Source organism: Bombus vancouverensis, chromosome 1 (assembly GCF_051014615.1).
Source record: "Bombus vancouverensis nearcticus chromosome 1, iyBomVanc1_principal, whole genome shotgun sequence".
Lineage (NCBI taxonomy): Eukaryota > Metazoa > Arthropoda > Insecta > Hymenoptera > Apidae > Bombus > Bombus vancouverensis.
In genome coordinates, this window is record NC_134911.1 from 2,991,833 (window position 1) to 3,019,039 (window position 27,207).

The window sequence follows — 27,207 nt, forward strand, 5'->3', positions numbered from 1 at the left end:
TGACTAATTACACAAATAACGCAACGTTTTATTGCTCGCTTGGTAATCAGTGTAAATACGTGGTGGGCACCACGGACAAGTGTGGCTGACGGTACTGTTGCCGTTGGCCTCTGATGAGACATGCAACTCACGTCATCACGCACGAGCTGCATTAAAGTCATTGCAAAGCGGGACGTTGCCTCATCGAGCGTTGGAGTTTTCAAGCCGATGATTTCAATGGCCGGCAAGAGCGTCGTCACCTCCGTGAACGCAAATAGACATTCAGCTCAGCGATTCTACCTTTCCGTTTTTTTCCTGCCTTTTGTCTTTCTGCCGTTCACTTTACGCAATTAGAATCGACGATCGATTGAAACGACCGATTGTTTATTTTCGTCAAAACAAAGCTTTCTCCATTCTTCGTCCGATGGTGGAAAATCTTTCATTAATTGGACGTATTCGGATCTGACAAAAATTGATTCAAAAAATATTCTTTATTTCCCTTGAAGAGTTTGATACCTTTTGTTGACGTTAGAATGTCGCTTTCTTGAATAGTTTCTGGTATTTTTGAAAAGCAAGTGTAGCTTATTGCAACAAGTATTTGATTTACTAATTAATAGTAGTAACGAATTAATAAGTGGTAAGATGATGGAAAATCTTACATTAATTGGACGTATTCGGATCTGACAAAAATTGATTCAAAAAATATTCTTTATTCCCCTTGAAGAGTTTGATACCTTTTGTTGACGTTAGAATGTCGCTTTCTTGAATGGTTTCTGGTATTTTTGAAAAGCAAGTGTAGCTTATTGCAACAAGTATTTAATTTACTAATTAATAGTAGTAACGAATTAATAAGTGGTAAGATGTGGGTTATAAATTCCCGTTGCACAAATAGCTTTTAAAATTGTGTACAATTTTATTTTTAATTTTATCTTATCTTAAATACAATAATTTTATTTCAAATATTATGTGCCATAGAGTAATCAGCTTACCTATCATTTATAAAATTTACCTGTGTAGAATTGTACTTTTATCACTAAATTTAGTTTCCTTATTATACTTGTTATTGTTATAAAGGAAAATTTATTAGCACTGGTAATTTATAACCTGTAAAATTTTGTCAATAATATTGGTTAAGAGAGTTCAGGAATAAATTTCTTTCAGAAGTTAAAGAGAATGGTTCTTGTATATTGAAATATATGTAAAAATTGTTCTCTAAAGGTCTTTCCTTAAGATTCTCATGTAACTGTATAAAACGTATGAATTTATTCCACGTTGTTTATTGTTAGGAATTTAAAAAAAAGTAGTGGCCACTACGTGATTTGAATACTGATAGAATCTATGTTATAATAAGTAATTATTATCAAGAATTATATTATAACGATATGTTGTTTTATTTGTAAACTTTATAATGTATGTCGAAGAAACTTCAACTAATTATCAGAGGACGTATTTCTTTTAATTCACACGCAGCAAAATTCTCTATATGATATCCTCTTTAAATCATATTAATTTTGCAATATTCGAAGATTATTCTCATTTCGAATGGAATCCATGCTATTACCACTTTACTATAAAATAATTATATTCAGCGCTCGATTGTTAGAAAACTTTTTAATACATCTTTATTTTCAATGAAATTTACTCGAATTCGAATTGAACTAGGAATTACTTAATTTTAATTTGTATTCTACGTCTTACATATAAATACCATTGATAGTTTTTATTGCGTCAAACACAGAATACGATTGAAAATAAAGCATTAAAAAATGAACAAATTAATACATACTGCAGTTCACCAATCTTTTGTCTCAATCTCGTTTCAGTTTCAGACGAGTAAAAGATTTAATATCTTAAGAGAAAAATCTTGCAGATTGGTAATTAGATTTTCGCACTTGCCTCCAGTTTGAAAAATTTCCTAATGACAAAAAAAAAAAAAGATATGGTTAAAAATGGAGCAGATTGGTAATTAGATTTTCACACTTGCCTCCAGTTTGAAAAATTTCCTAATGACAAAAAAAAAAAAAAAACGATTTGGTTAAAAATGGAGCAAAAGATGCAACAGAATTAACTCGAACTCGAAGTGATCGAATTGATGACAGGCGCGAAACTGTTCGTTATTATTATTAGGTCATCCGCGTTTACACTGGTGTTTAACACATTAAAGTCTGATAACCGCTGTCAGTTACTTGATAATGATCGTGTCTTTGTATTGGATTACAGGCTGCAACGGTGCCGGATGCGGTTACCCTGGGGCTCCTGCACATAGTAGCGTTCGGTTCACAGGAACAGGTGCCGAAGACGTTATAGACGAAGAGGATGCCCTTCTAAAGGACACGATATTGCCCGAGGGCACAGTGGCTACGTATTCTTGCGAACGTGGGTTTGAACTCCTTGGTCCTGCGCGGAGACAGTGTCAGGTTGATGGCTCTTGGACACCAGAAGGGGTTCCGTTTTGCGGTAAGTCCATATATTCTTTAAAAGTTACGAGAAAATGTTATTTTTTCAGTAGCCATTATGAGACATAAAATTGTATGAGGATCGAGTGAAAAATAGGTTCTACCTATTTCCCATTATATCATACAATTTATCAAATGTGGGTTGTATAAAAAGTTATACAACAATACGTGTCCAGCATAGAAATGAAAGTTCTTATGTTTTGTGTTTACATTTTACAATTACAGAAGTAATTATATGTAAAAGGTCTACAAGCGATAGACTCAATTCTTCGGTTATTTTAGACGATAATTTGTCAACTAATAGTATTGGAGAATTAACGAGTAACAGTTTGTAAATTATTGAATTCCCTTTTATAATGTCGCAATTTTATACCAAATTAGATCGAATAATTAGAAATTTGCAAAATTCCATTTGTTTTATTTTTATAAAGTTAATCATATTCAGTAAACTTTCTAATATTCCAGCAAATTTAGGTTTTACATTTCATTTGTTATGAAGGAGAATGCAAAAATAAGAATAATTAAATTATTTATATTTCACTCAACCAAACTATTTATTATTTAACTTTTAAAATATAGCCTATAAATGGCATAGGTAATTTCTGATCATCTATGACTTCTAATTATAAGTTATATCTCAATATGAGCTATTAAAAATTTTCATATAAGATTATTACAAAAATGATTAATATTTACTTAGCAATTCTTTAAAATAAATGTTTATTTTGTTTAACATATTATATTTATTTAGGTATTAGATAGATTAGGAACATTCCCGCGTCCTCTTGTTCCAGCCAGTCCTAATAATTCCTGGCCATTAAAAAAAAATTGGCGTTAGTGGTTTCTTTTTTTTTTTTTTTTTTTTACGTGGAGGAAATCTTCATAGACACCTTATTACGACCCTTGTGCAAGCGGGCAGAAGGTAGTGCCGGATTCTTACCGGCTAAAACCTCCACGGGCGGGACAGTAGACTAAGTGCGGAGTTGATCGACGGGCCCCCTGTGTGCTCAACAACACCAAGCACACCTTTTTAATCGAGTACACTGCCAGGAAGTACACCCACAACACATGCAAGGGAGGGGCTTGGCCGCTTGCCTGTAGTATATTTTAAGAGAAATTTTGGTTTTTACGTTTTTTTTTATAAAAACCTTAACATCACATGCCGAGGATTCGAACTCGCGACTCGCTGTCTTCAATTCTGGGCCTTGACGAGCGTAGCTGGCTGTCCTGCCGGATATATTAGGAAGTTAGGAAGAAGTAGTCTCAGATTTGGTCGGGCCCCCATTTTTTTTCAAAAATCAAAACGCTTCCAATATTAAGAAATATATAGATTACAAGGTGGTCGATTCTTCGTGAATGTTTGTAAAATTTCAATATAACGGGTTAGGCAGTAAATTGCAAGCATTATTTGTATTATTTATCCATTAAAGTACCTTAATTTTTATAAAACTTACGTACATATTCTTTGAACTGGCATTTTTACAAGTAGCTTCTTCGATTCTTTTTTCGTTTAAGAATGTTAGTTCCCCCAGTTTCGTTCCTTGTTAGCGTTGCGTTGAAACGTAGGAATCGTAAAGTGTTCGACGATTTAAATAAAAATGCGAAGAGAATATTGCATGTAAAAAACACGGTGAATAGATTGCGCTGATAGAAAAATTCTCGCACGAGTCGTTGAGATAGGTGTGTAACCGGGAAATACGTTCGCGGATGTGGGCTTAAGAGAAAGTTTGACGTTTCGAGGAAATTAATGCGTACTTCCGGTCACGCCTGTATGAAGTATTTCACCGCGTTACGAATCGTTATTTATGAAACATAAAATTGTATTAAAACTTAATGACCATATTAAATCAAAGACTTTTGTTTTTAAGTGAATCTTGAATATTCACAAATATTATGAATGGAAATTTGTCATCTCTATTTATGATGTCTTTAATAGTGTAGAAATTAAATTCTGTTTGTAATATAATATTTTACGAACTCAAACTCAAAATTCTTTGAATGAAATGATGTAATGACGTTTAATGATGTATCATTTTCATGTAACATTGCATTTTACTAATAATTAATTTGCGATTTCTAAATTACTATTATTAAAAATCAAGTGATTTCTAAATTATTTAAATGACAAATAAATAAATATTTTTATTTTATTCATTTATATTATGAATAAAAGAATTAAAATATTCCAAATCATGATAATTTACCTTAATTATGAAATGCATTTCGCTTTTTTCTTTTGCGAATTGTTTGTTTATAACACTCAATATGCATTAGTGTGAAAATGTCATGAAATAGACTAACACACATCTAATAGAAAAATTGTCATTATTTATTTATGCATACATTATATCATTTATTCTCCACTGAAAGCTGACAAACTTGTTTAAATTTCCACAATATCGATAAATCTAATCAATGATAAAGTATTAGACAAAAGTGAATTAATTGCCAGCGTAAACAAATCAAAGATGACGTGTTTGAGATAAAAATTAAAACATATTGAAAACCAATTAAATTAAAGCATTGAAACAAAGGAACAACGCAATCGACGTTATTTCTGTATTAAAATAGCTTGTATAAAAATATACAATCTAAAATATTCGTATAAAGATGTAAAAAAGAAATTTAAAACTAAAATTTCGGAAGGCGACTAACCTGATTCAGCGTGTCCTTGACCGAGGAGACCGACGACAGTAGAAGAAATGCTAAAGATAGTGGGGGTATTACACCGTTAAGTCTGAACCTGTTACCTTCTAAGAACGCCCGCGGCCTTCTCAACCTGGCGCGCATTGCTCACATAGGTTCACCATTTCGTCCTTCTCGGTCCAGCTCGAATTTACTTCCTCCTCCAACGTTCCACTCTTTCGTGAATACCTTTCAGGTTAAAGAATTGCCGAAGAATTGCCGAAGTATCTTAAATATGTACGACTTTGAGTGCTAAACATTCGAAGTTTCGATATACGAGTATCTAGGAGAATAAAATCGCATTCCTGAACGACATAAATTGAGTGTAAAGAATGTAATAGAAAATATCAAGATGTATAGCTTCTTTGAAGCTGAAACGCTCGTAGAGGATTGGGTATGTAAATAAATGAGCAAATTATTTGAATAGGTGATGATTTTCTTTAGGATGTATGCAAAGGATTTCCACAATTTCTTTTAATTAGAATAATTTCGTGGTAGTTTATGCGATTTATTTATAATGGAAACAACTGCAATGATTAATGGATAAAACGATTTTTTCGTGGAAAATGTGTCTCATCAATAATTATTATTTATAATTCTTGAATAGAATCACATATGGCAAATCATATTTGTAGATGTCTGATTGTAGCAACAATCTGTTTTATAATAAAAACGATTAGCATTAATTAAAAGACATTTAATTAAAAGCATTCTATTAAAAATTATGAAATGACGAGTTGCGTCAGAAACCAAATTTAACTGTAAGTCTTCTGTTTCTTAAATTCTTTAACCTAAATTATTACAAATAACGAGGATCATGCGGCAAAAATGTAGAGATCTAATCGCGTGCTTTTCTGCTACAAATGTTCGGTAGATTTAAAAAAGAAAGAGACTGATGAGCCTGAGCTGATGGGAAAATATATGTTCAATGTTATACGACATTATAATTATAATAATTATACAATTATATTGTGTCACTTAATGTATTGAAATCTTTAGAAAATATCTACATTATAATATTTTGGAATATACACCTACTGCTAAGAAGCAAACTAAAGGATTACACAATTGAGTGACACAATCGTTGTTTGGCTTACGAGTAGTATATTAAATATTTAAAATAGATATTATATACACGAATTAGCACGTTTTTTTTCTTCTGATAGTTCATTTTTATCAATAGCAATTAATTTGATCACTAATTTTAATGACGTATCTAATATATCTAATATATTTAATTTAAACGTATAGCTATATTAAAACATATAATTTATTCAATTTATGAAGAGATAATAACCTATTAAGGTGTATTGGTGGTACAAGCGGAAAGGGGGTGATTCTACGCGAAAAAAGAAGTCGAAGATATAGAATAAAAATGTTTCGTTTGAGGCTTTGTTTTCGAGAAAATCGACTTTGAATTTTAGCTCGGTACTCGTGCGGTAGATCGTTGTCTCGATGGAAAAATTAAAAAAAAAAATTTTTCTATTCTAATTATTCTATAAATCTATATCTATTTTTTGAATATTTGTTATATTCTACATCTGTCTATCCTTTTATAACCTTTTTGATATTAAACTCTACATTGATTGAGCACAGACACGTTTATATCGCAATTTATATCGCAAATTAAAAAAGAAAGTAAAAGGGTCCAAAATGTAATATATATATATATAAAAAAGAAGAAATTAAAAAAAAATTTTTTATTCTATATTTTCGACTTCTTTTTTCGCGTAGAACCACCCCCTTTCCGCTTGTACCTCCAGTTACCAACCACCCTGTATTTATACAGTAGCAAAGCATCAGTTTCAACTGTTTGAAACTTAAAAAAGCAGAATAGAATAATAGCATAAATAGGATTATAATATACAATAAATACAATATTGTAAAATATAATATATGTATAATAATAAATAAAATATATAACGGCAATATATCTAATTGAGAAGACCAAAGAAGCACTGTGAAAGATTCAGATCTGGGTCGTCATGGCACAAATTAGAAGTACATGATTCCGATACGCTTCAACTATCACAAGGACTGTCCTCCACCTTATTCAGCTTATTTTTGCAGTCGAAAAGGCACACCAGTACATTCCAATTACCAGGCTAATATTTAAAACGTAAATGGTAGTTAATTATCGTTAGATGTAACGAGCCAAACGAAAAGAAAAATAAGTAGCATTTCATCGTACCTATTGGATTAATCGGCTATAAATTATCATTAGACCCGCATAAATAAATTAGAAGTCTATAAAGTGGAAATAATCGATGAAGCATCGATACACATAGCTAAAGTGTGTCTCTTGGAAAGTAGTTCCATTGCGAATCCAGGTCCCCATTAATCCGTTTACCGTTGCTAAATTCTATCACGCAATTTATGCCTTGGAAAAACGTGCCAATCTTTTGAATTGTTCATAATGCAAGCATTGTATTTCTTAGAAGCAGCAGTAGAATGTGTTGGCTAATGGTTTCAAGCATTGATTACGAGCGAGAAGAATCTTTATGTCAGTACCTTTGATAAGGAACAGGTTTTTGTTATTAACTGGAAAATCTATAGTTAAGTGCGTCAAAAGAGTTTACAAATAATAAGACAGTAACTGATTGCTATTTTCAGCCTTAATATCTTTCAAACTATTTAGAAATTTCGCTTAAGACGATCGATGAATTTAGAGGTGGTTGCTCCCAACGATAATTTGAAAAAAAGAATAACAACTGAAAGAAATTATTAATTTATGTTCTAAATTTTCTTTTTCTGTTTGATATTAATATTTATAAAATGGTTCAACAAAAATGACCTCCTATTATATGAAAATAAAATTACTATCCGCAGAATGTTGTGCCATAATTGGTTCGGATAAGATCCTACTATAGAATTAATTATAGCATTCACATTTAGAGATATGTAGCGATAATTTCAGAAAGAATACAGACTTTTAGAGCAATTTTTTTTAAACTTGTGAAATTTGACTTCATTTGCTTATATGTATTATACAGGGTGGTTGGTAACTGGAATAAAAATTTCTTTTTTTCTTTTTTTAATTTTTCCAGTGAGACAACGATCTACAGTGAGATCCGTTATAACGAGATGCGATAAAGTGCACGCGTACCGAGCGAAAATTCAAAGTCGATTTTCTCGAAAACGAAGCCTCAAACGAAAAATTTGTATTCTATATTTTCGACTCCTTTTTTCGCGTAGAATCACTCCCTTTCCGCTTGTACCACCAGTTACCAACCACCCTGTGTATTATATATTATATGTTTATAAGAGACACCACGTATCTCATGATGTCATTTATTGTTATAAATTCTTAGATAAGTAATATCATCTTTCGAGAAATTTCACTATACTCCGCTATAGATTAAGATTACACATCAAGTTTGTTATAACATAATGAAGTGAAAAATTTGCAGTTAAATGTGAGTAATGATTGTAAGATTATTATAAACATCTTAATGTACATTTTTCATTGTTGACAATAAGTAATAGATTATTTCATTGGTTTCTGTAAAATATATTCGATTATGCGCAGATCATTTTCAAACGTAATTAATATTATAACAACTGATTGATTAGTATTATAATTAACTTCGCTGTAAGTTTGAGAATGTATACAAATTTCCTGAAGTAAACGTCGTTTGCTGTCAGATTTTTACTTTTATACATATATCGATATTAATGATTATAAGTATCTGTATTAGAATACACATTGATAACAGCGGAATGTTGGAAGTCGTTCGTGAAAGGACGCAGTCTACAACCGGAAATGTCGAAGAATATTGATTGCACAGGCCTCGATTCTGAAAGCTTCAAGGCTTTCACACGATCAGACTGGCCTCCATTTCCAATTACATATATACGTGTTTCACTATTGCTTGTTTTATACCTACATATACATATATGAACACTTTTAATTAATGTCAAGTAATTTAAATTTAAAATAAACTACAGATTTAAAGAATGTAAAAGAAAGAGGAGAAAATTCGGTGTTAAAATTTAGTTCTGATAGTGTAATGTCGATAGTTTCGAATACATTTGGAATACTATTAACATAATGATACGAAATACGCTTAATTACAATTAGAGAAAACTGAGAACATTTATGTAAATTGATATTTTTGTGAACACAACTAAAAAACAATAATTTGTGGCATATTTTACATATTTTTATATATTACAGCCATCCTATTTATCTTTTTAATCTATAAGTTTCTTAAAAACACATAAAAATGTAATTGTAAGCACTAATTTCCATCATTGTATCAGTGTCATAATTAGATATTTAAGTACCGAGTTTTCTAAGTTCATCAAATGGTATTTCAACTGAGGGAAAACGTACCACTTTGGTAATTTCAATCAGCAGACCTGAACAGCCAATGAACCGATAGTTAAAGCTTAGTCGCTGTCTTAACTGGAGAAAGATACTAATTGGAGCATAAAGATTTTCGATTTTTCAACTTCATTTATTCCGAAAGTTAAGCTTCGGCTTTAAATTGATAATAAAGCATCGGTTATAGAAAATTGTCTAATTATTTATAATCAAGAAGATCAAAAACAAATAATATAAACATGTAATTTATAAAGTACTATGTTAGAAACAATTTAATAACTAGATTTATTCCTATAATATTTTAATATTTTACTATACCTAAATTCTTTTTAAAATGAACAAACGGAATTTTATCTTCGCTAACAGTTTCTTTACATAAAACATTAATATTAATATAATAATAATAATAGTATTAATATATATGTTACATAGACATTAACAGGAGCATACTTTTCTAAATTACTTTATAATCCGATTTGTATCGATATTCATTACCTATAAGCTAAATGATATAACATATGAATTTCACAAACATCCTAAGCTAAATTTTTGGATTTTTATTATAGGGAAATGATTTTAAAATTATCTTTCTATTCAGTTTCGTTTTGTCAAACGCGTACCTTTGTTGCAACTTTTCAACATTTTTTAACGATTTATTATCGCGGTACTAATCATACTCTTGAGTTTTTATGAAATTATTTAGAAGCACATATTAATTATTTATACAATTTACATTTATGTTATTCCCCTCCCAAGTATGTACGAGTATGTCACTAAAATACTGGCCATTTTTAGCCACCAAGCAAGATCAAAGGTAGAGAATCAATAAAAGTAGATTTATTATGTGGTTTCATATGTGTAACCAACGATGTACAGGGTGGTTGGTAACTGGAGGTACAAGCGGAAAGGAGGCGATTCTACGCGAAAAAAGAAGTCGAAAATATAGAATAAAAATTTTTCGTCTGAGGCTTTGTTTTCGAGAAAATCGACTTTGAATTTTCGCTCGGTACGCGTGCGGTATAACGGATCTCACTGTAGATCGTCGTCTCGATGGAAAAATTTAAATCTTGTACCACCAGTTACCAACCACCCTGTAGAATTGATATTTTAATTAATTAGCTCTAAATATATTAAATGTCGAAAATAAATAATATCTTGTTTGGAGCGACGTGCAAAAGTTAGCGGTCAACTGGATTTTTTAATTTACACTCCAAAAATGATATTTTTAAGAATTATAACTAACGTTGTATAAGTATATAACAGTATCTATTTCAGTGTTTTCTTTTATCTGTCGTGCCCTCATACATGATAATATAAATTGTTGTAGATTTCGCTTTTGCAATATAAAATGAAAAATCTATCTCTCCGGAAACTTTTGTTGTAGCTGCTACGTCTCTGACAGAATTGAAGTTGATCTAATTAAAAAAAAAATTTTATTTTATATTTTCGACTTCTTTTTTCGCGTAGAATTACCCCCTCTCCGCTTGTACCATCAATTACCAACCACCCTGTATATAAACCTCCTTTACATAGTAAACTAGTTAATTTTACAATGACATAACTTTTGAATGACTCGTAACAGTATCAAACAGCCACTATTATTACCATTCTTATTTCTTACAGACAAATCACGTACGCAATCCCCTTTTTTTGACGAAATGTATAGTACTTGTTGAGAAAATAGCTGGTTATGATTAGTTTGACACGGCCCCGTTTTCATCGCAAATAAACAAGCAAACAAATTCAGAATCTCAGCGGGAAATTGGTCAGTTAGCGTTTGAGCTGCAGTTTCTCGTAATTTTCTGCCAACCGCAAAGGCGGGTTGCCACTTACGCGCTTATGCGTGAACTTGACTTTTCGAAGGTAAACTTCTGCACCGTTCACCACCAACTGGATGCGTAATCGCGCTTATACCGTAATTTTAACTGAATGCGAGAAAAGGAAAAGAATACCAGCCATTCCATCGATGCCATTCTAAACAGATTCGAGTCACATTACGTTTCTTACTGGCTGAAAGATAACTTCATAAGATGGGTATACGTTTATAATTTTTAACATTGCAAAATTGATTTTTCATTGTAAACAAATTTTGTTTAAATACGTTGAACCTTTTATAATAAAACTGAAAGAAGGCAACTAGATCCGATTGTACAGTTTCTGAGATACTGGTACGCTTAGCTTCGAGATATTTGACATATGTAAAACACGTTTGAAACTTCTAGGGTAATCATTATATCTGTTGGAAAACTAGAAAAATTTAAGTAATCGACATAAGAAAATTAAAAACATTTTTTGCCGATATAAGTATTATAAAAAGAAAGAATCTGTTAAAATCTACAAGTATCTATATCTACGAAGGATAAACTAATTAGGTTCCGAAACAATTCCACATCGTGTGGAACCATACTATACGAAATGAAGAATTAATGCAAAGATGATGGTCAGTGTCAACAGTTAACAAAAGTTCATATTCTACTCCTTCATAACCGAGAGGAATAATTAATAATTTTAAATAATTAATTTAAAGCGTCCGCAAATCTCGCCGGTTTTTTTATCTAAAAAGCTTGGAGTTGCTACTTCTTTATAGCAGAAAAATTGTCAAATGCAAAGGGTTAGCATTCTACGAACTAAAAATGGATTAAAAATTTCAGTATTCAAAAATTCCGGACGCAAATATAAGGCAACACATCGCATTTGCTCAGCTAAAAAACATCGAATGACAGTGTCTGCACTTAAAAGTTCTCATTATGTTCTTTTTTGTACGGATTTCTCCAATTTCTCCAATTCTTGAACCGTGGTAGAGCGAAATTTGTAGAAATACGTTGTTGTGGGTTTTCCCAATTTTGAAATCGTGTTAATGCGAATCCGTGTTGTAAGAACGCTGTGTTATGTGAAGGATATCTGTACTGGTATGTTACCAATGTCAAATTTTTTATCAAAAGTTATCAAAAGTTTGATCAAAAATAGAACGTTTACCCAAAAGTGTATATTTGCATATAAAATTGATATACTTGTATAGTACCAACTACGGTACTAAGTACTAATACTATAGTACTAAGTTTTGGTTAGTAGAATATTAGCGGAGTATTAATAAAATTTAATATTTTACATTAAGCTTTAGTTATCATTGCCCTTCATATTATTTGCTCGTTTCATGTAATATTCTATTCCTAATTCGCGCTTAATTTCTATTTCTTAGATTTGTTAATATTTTAAATAAATCTTTTGCGAAATGCATGGTAATCGTTTCTGCAAAATGCATTGCAACGAAACTAATGCGCTGGTGACGCAGTTTCGTTTCTACTAGTTATCAAGTAAAATCACGTTTTTGCATCTCTAGTTGCAGTGTGTAACTTTTACGCCAACTTTCACTCGTTTTCTTTCAATTTTTCCATCCGTAAAGGTACTAATCATTGTCTTTAGATCTTCACGATGACAGTTAAATGCTGGTATCCTTCATTTGTGCTTTTGCAGACCGTTTTCCTCGAGGAAACGCGTAAAATCGCATTAACTGTATTTACGAGTGACACGAAACAGTCAGCGATATTTTCTATGAATGTAAAACGTTGATCTGTTATGTTAATCTTCGTCATTATCTACAAGATACTTTTTAAGAAACATGTAAAAATACCATTAGGAATAATATTGTATTTGCAAGTCTTTACGTATTTCATTAAATGAGATGTTTTCTCATTCATTCAAATAAGTTTATTATGAAGTTAATTATAATTATATTCATTATGCAGCTGGTTTTCATCCATTTCTTATAGAAATCTCGTTGATCAGAAAATGTAAAATTTTGTCAATTTGTTCTTCGGGTAGAAACCAGCAAATATGTAAATACGCATGTGCATATCAATATTTTAATGAGATCGTATAAAAATATGAAACGTAAAGGAAATGGTATATGCACTACATTCGAGATGAAAATACATAAATATGGTTTGTGTTTTATAGTGATTTATTACATTAAATATATTAAGTAAAAAATTAGTTTGTTGAATAAATTTAATATGGTGACTTCATACTGCTTTATTTAATATGGTAACGTCGGGTTGGCGTTAGACTTAGAGGCGTGTAACGTATCTTCATTAGGACAAGCCATCGTTGTTGTTCAATGAAGATTATATTTACAATTATATTTAACAGAGTTTGACAATCAAACGTGGTGATTAGACACTCTAGATGTTAAAGACAGCGTTCTTAGGTTCAATAATGAATCCACGGTCAACGGAGAAACTTTTTACACAATTGAATATATTTTGAAACACAAAGTGACGTTAGCTGTGACGCTCGGTATCTTTCTGACTGACTGACAAGACGATGCGTGTAAACTCTCCAAGGTGATCACAAGAATAAAAGACTGATACGATCGCATTTGTCAATTGCGTATTGACCGGGGATATCGACAAAATTCCAGGCGCCATTACTAGGCAGACCCGCGTAGAGTCGACATTGCTCCTGCCCGGGGCTTGTTTGTTAATACAGCGCGTGCCCCTCGATATTGGTACTTCTTCTGTTGGGTAAAAACGTTCATCCCGTGACCGTGGCTACGTTCGGCGACCAGTTGTGTCACCTCCAGCCCAAACCCATTGTCGCAAATCTCGGGCAAGCATAATCAGATCGTATCTCAACAACTACTTCTAAGTTCTATTATTTAAGTACAGCTATGTAGTATCGGGGAGAAGGGCCTAGGAAACGTCGAGCTAACTACAGACAATGTCGGGAGAGCCGAGGCGCTGTCGGCTCCATCAATGCATTACCGGGTCCTTCAGGTAAATAGCTTTACCGAAAAGACCTACGTGACCCTGGCTACGAGCGTCTGTAGAACACGTGTGCGGTGGGCCCAGGAAAAGACAATAGAGTGCTAAAACGGGCAGAGAGTCAGTCGAGGAGCCGAGTGCGAGTTGAGCGGAAGCAGAGTTTGCGAGTGGCGTTGCCGAGAGAGTGTTGATTGTGTTTTGTAAAAGTCGAGTCGTTATCCAGTTATTTAGTTGCGCTGTTTTCTGTACGTTTGGTGTGAATAGTTCAGGTTGAACAACAATCGTCTTTTTCTGTCCGATTAACATCTGTATTATCCATTCCTTCTAAATACATTATATCACGATATTACAGCTATAATAAATAGTTTAGACCAAAGTAACGGGGATCTTCCCAAAATTCCAAAAGAAAGGCCCGATGTCCCTGCATCTCCGACAAAAGATACCGTGCGTCTCAGCTAACGTCACTTTGTGTTTCAAAATATATTCTATTGTACAAAGAGTTTTCTCGTTGACCGTGGATTCGTTATTGAACCTAAGAACATTGTCTTTAATATCGAGAGTGTCTAATCACCACGTTCGATTGTCAAACTCTGTTAAATCAACATTTGTACATATAATTGCAAATATAATCTCCATTGAACAACAACGATGGCTTGTCTTTATGAAGATACGTTACACGCCCCTAAGTCTAACGCCAACCCGACCTAATATAGTACCTAACTGCATGTATATATACATGCATTTTCAAATTTTTGTTATTAATTAGTAACAGACATTAATTCATAATTATTATATTAACACTTGACACTTTTACTGTATATTATATTAGAAGTGAGACAATTATCATTTTCCTTCTATTTCATATTTTGTTATAACTCTTTCATACATTTTTTAATGTTTGACGTTTGTTTTGTATATTGTCTCTGAAAATATCATTTTCACATTGTCCCTATTATTTTTAGAAGATCATAATAAGAATAGAATACATGTTGTATCGAATATATATTTTTCCATCTCCTTTTTGTATATTTCCTCTTATATTGTATACTTTATCTCCTTCCGACTTAAAATTAGTGTAACAAGATATGAAAGGGTAAAAAATACTTTGATAATTAAAAGTTAATTAAATAACAACATATTTGATACTCGTATAAGACGAATATTAGATACGCCTTGTATCGCCAGACATTAAAAATTTGCTTTTTGTGTGAAGAATTACATTAATAAACCTACAAAAATTTGTGAAGAACTTTGTAAATTTTAATTTACTGATATTATGTGTTACGTAATAATACAGCTGAAGGAAAAGATAGGTGGGCAATTAATGGAAGTCGGTATTAATAAAGTTTAATCGAATTGTGATATTACTATTACATACTTAATCTTTAATTATTACATCCTTGCAATACATCGATTATTTAGTGAATAATTAAAATTAATATTTATATTTTTGTGCTGTACTAGCTGTATTTAACGAAAATTAATTGGTACTTATTTCTACTACCTGCCTGTACCTAACTGTATATAAAGTGGAATATTTATTCAGATTTTCTTAAAGAAATGAAACACCACACAGTCATGATTATCTTCGCATTAATTATACTTTCATATTAGAAGATTTACGATTAACATTCTCTATGCTTAAACTTACTTCGTGCATAGAAGTAGAAAAGATGTTCGCATCATGCATACGCGTGACCACTAACTGTGACGTGATAATCAAAATTGAACAATTACAATCGATCAATCATGGTTCAACCGCTTGAACGCTTCTTCGCATGTAAATCGTTTATATCTGTATTATAATCGTTAATAGAATACAAATAGACTACTCGTAACATAAATATTTAAATAATGCACGTATAGATACGTGATTTGCGTAGAAAATGATGTAGTGATAATTATTGGTTTGCGGGCGAGCATATAAATTCAGAATTCAAAGCTTCATGTAAAATATATACATACACTTTATTTCAAGGTTTTAAAAATATAATTTTTTAATATAAGGTGTGTATGTATATTTCTTCTTTATTTTTATATTTAATTGGATATATGCATATATGTCTTAATAGTGTTTTATCTCATTTAAGTCTTTGCATTATAATTCATGAATTTTTAATATCGTTAATTGTATATAAAGTATGTTTATCTGTTTAGGCATTTAATTAGTTTTCAATTGTATTAATTTATATTTAATATCTAATAATCTATTACTTCTAAATAGTTAATCGTTCGTGAAATGTTTGCCAATACATATGCTTTTTAGTTATGTCTTCATACATGTCATACAGTTTCCGAGTTTCAGAATTCCATTTTCTTAAACTTTATTCATTAGGATGATATTTTAGTAAATAGAATTAACTGCACTTCTGTCGACTAAATCCAGTTATTTGAACGTGAATTCCAATTATGGTCGAGAAATCATAGGTAGAGAGAACCAGTGAACTATTCCACACGTACATTAATTCCAGTTATATTAACTATTTGTCTGCAGATCGGTCGTTGTAATTTTGATGTGTTTCCTTTTTCAGAATAATATGATATAAATTCAAAGAATAATTAGTTATAATCAAATCGAATCAAGTAGTGCTAAAATACAATACATATTTAAGTTTTGTTGATGACCTTAGTTAAAACGGGAATTGATTAATAAAAGTGAAAATGAGAAATAAAACTTGATGGAAATAAAGAACTTTTTAGAGGGAAGGAAAAAAATTAATCTAATCGATTTAGCCCAAATCAGGATGACTATTGATCAAATTTAAAAATAATATCGGCTGTAATTCGCATGGCACCGATGGTCGATCATGACGAAATTTGGTAAATATGTATCATGGAATGAGATATAAAATCCGAAATACAGAATCTTAGCTTTAGGAAATCGTGCATTTGAAGATTACTGCTCCTTATACACGCATACCTATACATATAATAATTCTTTACTTATTACAATTTTACATTAGCTACAATATTCGACAATTAATAGAACAATGTAAGTATAAATAATGTATACAGCTGAGGGATAAATATATGTACGTTCGTGTACAGGGTGGTTGGTAACTGGTGATACAAGCGGAAAGGGGGCGATTCTACGCGAAAAAAGAAGTCGAAAATATAGAATAACAATTTTTCGTTTGAAGCTTTGTTTTCGAGAAAATCGACTTTGAATCTTCGCTCGGTACGCGTTTGAAACGCTTTATCACTTTAACTTTATCTATCGCTTTAACTGTAGATCGTTGTCTCGATGGAAGAATTAAAAAAAAAAAATTTTTATTCTATATTTTCGACTTCTTTTTTCGCGTAGAATCACCAGTTACCAACCACCCTGTATATTAGAATTAGAAATGACGAATGAGCGAAAAGAAGACATTCAGCTCCTTTTAAACAGATCATAAAGAATGTTAGTATTGGTTTGGGATAGATCAACGCTGTCGCCAACACGATCCAGAATTCTGGAAACAATGAAAATCTATTGTAGATACGATATAGAGGCTTGTATCTCCGCAATGCATGATTTTCCCAATCTAAGATTTTATATTTGAGGCTCGTTATTCGTCCAATGACATCCACGAAATTTAGTATCGATCGACCACTGGTGTTATTTGAGATTTTTTCTAAAATATTTAAATTAAAAAATAATCTGTTATTAACATTTGACAAAAAATTATACAAATTCACATAAATGCATTGTCTAGAAACTTATTTTCTAAATATAAATTTCTATGAAAAATTATGAATATTAACCAGTAACATAAAAACCAAAATCCCGCGGCCAGTAATATAATATGAAGAAACAAAAATATTCAAATCGTATAGTCTTCGCATATCAATAATTTACACCATATATCACGTACGGTACAATACACATACACACGTATTACTTACTATATTACATAAATGAATCACGCGAAAGAAAGAAACAGGAAGTTTCAAAAACTCCACTGTACTCACGTGTTCCACGTCCAAAGAAGTAAATACAACATCAATTTTCAACAATAAACGTACTGTTATATCCCAAAGATTTGAAAAGGCTCGCAGTTCAATAACAGGAATCGTTTTCCTTTGTTCTACGCTCGATCAGGATGTATCAACAAGTGCTGAAGCTGTTGATCGTTTTCTTCGATCTAACGTATTTGAATAACATGGCCGTGGAGACGAAACCTTTCGTAATAATCCGTAGAAGAAATAACTGTAAATTATGACGTATCCACGTGTGTGTCGAGAGAATGTGTGTGGGAACGCGTGCGACGTGTACGCTAACTCAAAGGAATCGGTATGTAGGTTTAGGTCGAGAACGCATCAATTACACGTTCTGTGTGTAGTCTATCTGTTCACAGCTGCGCCCGGATAGAATGTAGATTGACTTCGTAATCAGATACTTTTTTAAATTGGCTGCTTGAATGCTTCAATAGTTTCCTTGAATAGAATTCCTTGGCTTCGTGATCGACTTCCCACCTTCAATATTCACGATTATGTGCTCTATCGAAAGCTTCCATCGAATTCTGATAATAAAAATTGAAACAATCCATTTTTTCGGTAAATAGGATATCCGTCAAATGGCTGCTAATTTATCGAGTGTGGTTATAAACAGTTTTTAACCCCTTCCCGTACTTTACCGAGTCAGACTCGCGATGAAGATTTTGGCCCAAACATAAATAGTCTGACTCGTAACCAGATACTTGGGCCAAACGTAAACATAACAAGCCGAGCTCGCGGACTGTTTTTTTGCCCGTTACGATCGTGGCCGAATGTTAGTTCCTGTCAGTACCTCACGACAGTTAGTCACGATTCTTATCGTTGCTGTTACGAAGCAGTTCAATTATTAAAATTTAAGAAACCCCTTCAAAATGGGAGATACAAAAGTGTTAAATGAAGACAGTGATAACGAATCCTGTGATAGTGACGTGATTATGCCAGTCGCAAAGCGTGTAAGGCGTATGATTATACATGAGAGTAGCGAAGAGAAAAATACGACACGACAATCATGGATTTGGCAAAAAGTGAAAAACACACCAATAGTTTGGAAGTATTCTGAACATCATGGAACAAAAGCGTCTGTCTTAAATAATGTAAGTGACGATCCAAGAATACTAGACCTATTCTTTATTACATTTGATAGCAAGTTTTGTAAAGTATTGCGACTGTTTACGAGCATCAGTCTGGTCTGTTTAGCGCGCGTCGATGTCTACCGCTTGGACCCGAGTTTTGTCGAACTAAGTGGCACGGGGAGGGGTTAAGCCAACTACATTTGAGAACAGATTATTTAACTCGTTATCAGTGGCGTGATAAAGAGTGAAATATATCGTGTGAATTAACAGCCCGGTGGCCGTAGTTTTTTACGGGAATATGACATCTTGAAAAGAAAGTTCGTTTGACTAACGTTAATAATTTCGGTTGTAGTTATCCTAATTAAATAGTCATATTTCTGGAAATTAATTTGTTTTAGTTCTTATACAATACCTCCTTACTGATTAGAGTAATTCTAACGAAAAGTTATTTGGGTCAGTTTCTTATTTTTGATATGTTTTCTTGCTGGGCATAAAGTACGTAATATTTTCTCACTCTTTTGTTATTATACCAGAAGCTAGCGATATTTTGTACTATATAATAGATTCGTGCAAACTTTAAGATTGAATTTTAGAAAGTGTTGAAATTAGGCGATTCAAATAACGCCAGCTTACTATACTCTGAGTGTTGTCCGTAGTATCGATTCATTGGAAATAAATGGAATTCTTTAATGATTCCTTTTGCCGAATTTACAGCGATGAACGAAAATATTGGCACAAATTGCTCTATAAAACTGTATACAAATTTATTTATTTACAAAATGTATGCTTTGAACTTCCGAGTTTGAAGTTTAAATACATATATCAGAGTTTATCATCGTTAAGTAGTTTTGCAATAAAAAATAGTACGTAATAATTTGTTTTTAAGAAAACAAAATTTTAATCATTGCAAAAACTGATTTTAGAACTATTTTCCAAAAATAATGATTCTGGTAGTATAAGAAACAAAAGTTTCAGCTTCTTGTAACAATTAATCAGAATGAAGCTTTTACGTAATTGTTTTGCGAAACGAAATCGATGTCAGGGTTGTTTTCAATCATTGTTTTTTATGTTCTATAAAGAGACTTACATAAGGAATCGTGTCGTTTTACAAATTCTCAGAATGTTATAGAATAAGCTGGTCCGTGTCAATATTTCTGATCATGACTATATCTGCAATGACACTGGGATAAATTTCTCTTGAATGTTATTAAATGGTTTTTATACATACTGTTTCATATAATAATAATAATAATCAAAATGAATATCAATTACTTCCTAGCCTTATGATTTGTTTTATGGCTACACTTGCCAAATCACTCCTACATGGAATGCTGTGACATTAATATGAAACCTAAAACATAACTTGAGTTAGTTAACATACTATAACTTGAATTTAATGACTTTTAATTTTTAAATTGAAATAAAATTCGTTTTATTATTTGTGTGTTTTTCAATTATAATCTATTATGAATGTGACTGGGTAATTTTTATGAAATAAGCAGTTGGATTATTATTATACTGGGTTGTTATTATGTTTATTACAAAATGTCTTATTATTAGATCTTGTTTTATGTAGTGATCGAGGCCTTTGATGAATTATTGTATTGTGTACTACACTTATTCTTAATTGTTATGTTTGTTCTAAGATTAGACAAATTTAAATAATCGTCGTAAAATGTCGTCATAAGTGATTAATGTAAATTAAGCAAAAATTAAGCTTAAATTAAGCAATTAAAAATATTTGTTCTATTAATATAAAACATTCTCTGTAGAAAGAATATCTATAAGGAATAGAGTATGTCGATATATTAACAATTAAGTAAAAATTCTATTACTTATATATACAGTACCTTTTCTTAACTTTATTTTATTTTAACATTCTATTACCACAATCATATTTGTTTTATTATTTAACTATTACTTAACAAGTTCAGAATTTTGCTCCTTCGTATTTAGAATATTTTACAAAACTTACACAAAAGTATTTTCTAACATTTTTTTTATATTAAGTATAAAAAGCTTCCAATCATATTTTTGATATTATGTTCTTGAACTTTCGATATGTATACTGTTACATAACGAACGTGTGTCGTTTTAAGGAAGGAAGATAGACGATTGTATTTATAAATCTTGATTTATTTGAAAGTGATTAGTATGTAAGAACCAGTATGCCACTATGACTGAATTTAGAAAAGCGTTCAAGGAAAACCTTCTTTGTCCCTATATAGCGTTAGCAGATAACATTTCCTTTTTAGATTTCTTTCACGTGCAAAAATAATGATGTTACTTTAAACTACCAATCATACGTTTGGTGTGTTAACAACATAGAAGCAATTCATATAAATTTAAGAATTTACGTGTCAATATATTTCATCGATAATTATAATTTATTTTTATCATTTAGTAAAAATATTACTGTTACGAAGCGTTTAAAAACTTGAATAGAAATTTACAAATCTTCGATGGTAAATCGATTTACTTAAAATGTAGCTGAAAAATCGATATAAAGTATATGCAGCTGAAGAAGATGATATCTTAGAACAGTTATGTATTAAGTTATCATGCCGCAGCTCATAACTGTAGCTATAATTAGATTGTAACTCATCGCTTTTTATCTACGATATTTAAAACTTTAACAGTTAGGAACATGGTATAGTTTGTAGTGTGTAGCAAGTAACGTTATAGCAGACTTGTTTTCTGACTAATATCTTCTGCACAATGCATTTGCTGTCTCATTCATACATCTTCAATTGTTCTGCAAGTATATATTTTAAGGTCGTGGTAACAGATTATACTCACGAATCCGTAAAAATGTCTTGAGACAATGCTAAACAATAGTCTGTGATTTAACGTTAAGACATTTACTAAATCTTTCCTATGCATGAAAGAATCGTATCAAATATTTAAGCTACATTTTAAGCAAATTAATCTTTTCAACATATTTATACGTCGTATAAATCGAATATTTTTAATTTATCGAATATTTATCTTAGATATTGTTACTCATAAGATTATGGCGTTATTCATTTTAGATATCATTATTCACGAAGCTACAAAGTTATTTATTTTATACATGTTTACTTATTAAACTATTAAAGTAAGATCTGAAGTTATTAAAGCATTTTATTTCAAATATTGATACTGAGAAAGTTATTTTTTTATAGGATTTGCAACTTATTATTTTTATATAATACAATCAAAATCTCAATCTTATAATATGTTGAATATCATCAATTTTACGTCTCTACTTCTACATTCGCTACAGACGCCATTAAAGAGATTCTCTTTGCGACACTGTCTACGATTATAATTTCTTGCTGTCGCTTGAATAAATTAGCGACGCCGATTTATAGGGGTCGTCCAGGATTAACCTTGATCGCGTGAAGCAAAATAGGCCTTAAATCTTCTACAAAATATTTATGATTTTTATTCGTCTTCTACAGTTATGATTCATATCGTACTATTATACTAATATGCCAATTTATTAGCATAGTATATAGTAGATATAGTAACATTCCTTTGAAATAATTTTAGTTTGCATGATTTAAGCCGACTTGCTAACTAATTACAAGAATAAACGCTGATCATAGTAATATTCTACAAAATATACACTACCATCTTTCTGAGTTTAAATTAACTTTTATTCCTTTTTTCGTCGTACTTCATTTTAGAAAATTTCATAAATGGAAAGATAGAAAAAGTAAATAAAAAGTAAAAATTATTTACATTTTACAATAATGAATTCATTATTTCATGACATCAATGCCTCTACTTAACATGAAGTTATTTATTAACTTCCAAAACATACATTTTTTTATTATATTTAACATTTTTAGGTTTCAAGCTCTCACGATGGTGAGATATGACATTAGTTTCGCTGGAATAATCGCGTAACTTGTAGTTGCACTTTGTACCAACGTTTCGTAAACATCGTAGTCTATTTCTTTAGGCTAGATCTGAAATTTCTGAGACCTAGTTTCAGGTACATGTGCAGTAGCTACGCGATTGTTCCTGTGAAATCAATATCGTGATATACTAAACACATGCATTCACTATCAATTTACATAAAAAAGTCTATCAGAAGATTGACAAGTTGCGATATGATCTTTAATTATAATTCTATTTATAATTGGGCATTAACTGTTAATTAATGTAGGTTTGGGGTTGATAATTAATTGATTCACACAGATTTGATTTTTCTTTCTATATTTCTTCGCCTCGTACAACGCGTATTAATACACTTAGTCTATTAACACGTGGTCGACTTCTAAGACAAAAGAGCGTCGTTAGATGTCGTACCAACTTAACTTGTAGTAACCAGCGATCATGCCAACTTAACTTTTCTCAACACTAACTTATTCATTTCGCAAATTTGTGATTTTTTTATCTAAATTAATGCGAAACTACTGTTGGTAGGAAATCGTTATTTTAAAAATAATCAATATCTTATCTATATTTTAGTAGCTATTAAATAAATTCATGTATATTAATACGTTATTGCGATGCGTAAATAAAAATTCCGAGGTATTATATTGTAAACTGTATTTAATTACAGTCACTCAAAAGTCATCGCACATTCCATTCTTATTGAAATAAAATGCCTAAGAATTTTATTGAAAACACAGTACGATCTATGCCAAGTCGATTAAGGGTTATATTAGTATCATTTTATGAGAAATAAATACGTTAATACGCTTCATAAACATGTTATATAAGCTTTATTTAACCCTTAAATGGATACTGTTATCATTTGGTAGCATATTTATATTTCCTAATACAGACATAACGCTTATTACATTATGTATTCGAATGAAATATATACAATTAAATTAAATTAAATTAAATATACAAATTAACAAGTGAACTACTTTTGTTTTAGATGTTTTAGATTGTTTTGTGTAGATATTATTTTATTATATTATTTATATAAAGAACAAGATTTATACAATATTTTATATAATCAACAAGATAAACAATTGACCACACTTTCGCAGTGATTAGTCTGCTATATATTCTACATATTGTATACATAATTATTTCTAAGTAAAATAATGTAAAAATAAAAATAAAATAATCTTTTAACTGTTTTCTATGGCCTTATAATATAAATTGGCAATTTCAAAAATGTTATTCTATTTGAAAAAATCAAATTTCAAGAATTAAGTAAGAATGGCCCTTCTATAAGATCTATAAAGACTTTTGTAAAAGATTAAAACATAATGTAAGTTTCTAAAGTAGACTAGAATATAAATATCTGACATACAATCGAATATGTAATGAGTATGTAACATAAGGTAAGTTAATTAAAATACATTAGACTATACAACGGGTATGTAGGATAATGTAAGTTTCTAAAATAAATTAGAATGGAGTGGTTGATAATGAAATGAGCCGTTCAGAAACCACATTGATTAACAGCATAAATTGAAATGTACAAGAAAGTGATGATGTTGCAAATGGTATCGTCGTTTCTCAAATCTAGCTCAAAAAATTCACCATTATTGATATGATTTCCTTGTGATGAATGAATTTATGGAATTAGTACGTTTCTCTAAATTAATCTCGAAATTGTCAATAATAAATGAAGAAACTAATAAAAGGTTGAATTGGAAATATGAAAATGGATGGCTGGTTGGCGATACAAGGATTGACCTTGACGGCAATCAGGCACGCGGCAAAAGGGACGATCTCGTTTCGACGCCGTATGTGCGTGGAGGACTTACCGAGATCGAGGCAATGCCAGTTAGCGCCGATAAAATTCTCACGTTACGGTACAGTAAAACTACCGCAAGCCCGGTAACTTCTTCGCGAATGTGCACCGCTCGGCGAGCACAAAAGTTTCCGAACAGCATCTGCGTGCCGTCTGGCTGTTCACCCGTGCAATTTGCCTCACGCCCGACCTTCTTTTTACTTAATGAGAATGGCAATGAGCCGCTGGGATTTTCTCAGAACCTTGTCGCTCGCTCCCTCGTCCTTCGGCCACGGTGACGAGTTAATCATATCTTAAACTTTGTTCGCATTAATTGAGTTACTTGCATTCAGACGACTTGCATGTACTTCATGTTCCCATAAGTCAAGTTAAGTTATTTAACTTGAAATCACTTGAGTTTAATCTGATTTGAAGTAGGTGGCTAATAGAAAATGAGCGAGTATTAATCAGCCTATAATATGTGTCGAAATGTACCATTTTGATAAAAATCATTATAATCAAAATGGAACGATGAAAACAAAATATATAATCATGTTTCTACCTCAATGAAAGTTAACATTAACTTGTAAAAATAGCTAATTGAAATCTATCATTTTTTATGTTGATTCCATTAGTGACGTCGATAATGTGTAAATTGTTATTTAATTCCCTTTTCATCAATAAAGAATTGCAAAATTCATAAATATTCATCTTTCAATTTTTCACTTCTCGACATAAAAGCTTTGATTTCAAAAAGCTTCATTGCAAAACTTTGCTTATTATTATTGTTATTTAGTTTTCTTTTACTCAAAAAATGGAAGAGGCTAGAGGAATGTTATGCAAAGGTAATAAATAAAATATTTATAATCTCTCTTTTGTTGAAACAGAATTTTTGATTGGAAAAGACTTTGCTGCAAAACTGTGTAGAAGTAGTTGACTGATCGTATCGGAAAGGTCTTGGAGTACAAAGAACTAACAGAACCTGTACTCAAAATTGATCATACATCTCCACAACTAATAACCACAAATGGGAAATTATAAGTAACAATATGTTACATAGTTTCTTTCAAGTGAAGGACTTTAACTCCATTTGAGAAGATGGAGAAATGGTTTACTTGAAGTCAGATAACTTTGTAATTGCTAATTTTGGTTTTCTAAAGCGAGTGAGCTGTACATATACTTCATTTTAGGCATCTACGTAATTTTTGTTAAACCTCGTTCAGAACAGTCAAGTCACTTTGACAATCGCAGTGGCAATTATATAATTTCAATGGTTTGAAATGAGTCTGATTTAATTTGAATTTTTTAATTCAATTTTTCTAGTCTTCTTCTCAATACCAGGGAGAAATTTATTATTTGGAAATATAGGAAAAGAAAGATATTTTCTTAAAACACAGGAATCTAAGCTTCAAGCGTAAATTGAGTGACTGAGTCACTCGAATTCAAGTAACTTAATCTGAACAAGATCGTAGCGTTAATACGATTGGAAATAACGTGTTGTTCAGATTTCCAGCTGTGGACGCATCAGTGGATCAGCCAGCAATTAGTTCTATTGTAATACTCCTGATTAGTTGTTTTCAATACTAAGGGATAGCGGAGAATGAGACGTTGGACATAAGTATTTGAGAACGCTCGTTAGTATGTAGGACGTTAATTAATAATGTTAAGTAGATCAGAGCATGAGATTGCGAACAAGAAGATTCTCTCTATTTTTAATTCTACTTTCGATGTTTTACTTTGTTTTTGTTCATGGGTAACGTATATATAGTGTACGTAATTATTCTTTGAGACTATTGGAAATGTTTTCAATCTATCATAAGATTATTACTTATATGAACTTCAGTATCAATTTTAGTTTTCATAATGGTGCCATATCGTTAGAGATTTTCAAATAGTGAATTGATTATGATTCATTTTTAATTAAATATTGATTACTTGTAACAATATAATAATATATGGACGAGTGAAATATATTATTAATGATTTATTCGTATCGATGAATTAAATTTTTCGTGCACTATAGTTAAAATTGTGTTTAACTTCTCTTGTTATTACTTATTTGTAACATTTTGTATTTATAGTTATATTTTCTATAGTAAATGATTATGTTTTAAACATATGACTCCACTTGAAAAATTAAGTTTCACATAGAAACAACTGCATCTGGCACCGCATAAAAACTGTATTCGGTACACTATCGAACTACATTTGATAGATACTCATATATTACCATGCAGCGTGGTTGGTAACTGATGGTACA

The 27,207-nt window shown here is 31.2% G+C and overlaps 1 protein-coding gene across 2 annotated transcripts in view; it reads left to right on the forward strand.

Annotated features, from left to right (window-relative positions):
* The window catches only part of LOC117160558 (uncharacterized), an 87,317-nt gene that overhangs the window by 24,317 nt on the left and 35,793 nt on the right, over positions 1-27,207 (forward strand). Inside the window, exon 2 of one of the 2 annotated variants that reach the window (XM_033341383.2) lies at positions 2,200-2,436. In XM_033341383.2, coding sequence (XP_033197274.2) covers positions 2,200-2,436 — 237 coding nt within the window. Of the gene's footprint in view, positions 1-2,199; positions 2,437-19,261; positions 19,280-27,207 lie in introns of those variants that run through there. The other variant, XM_033341384.2, reaches the window with a different exon arrangement.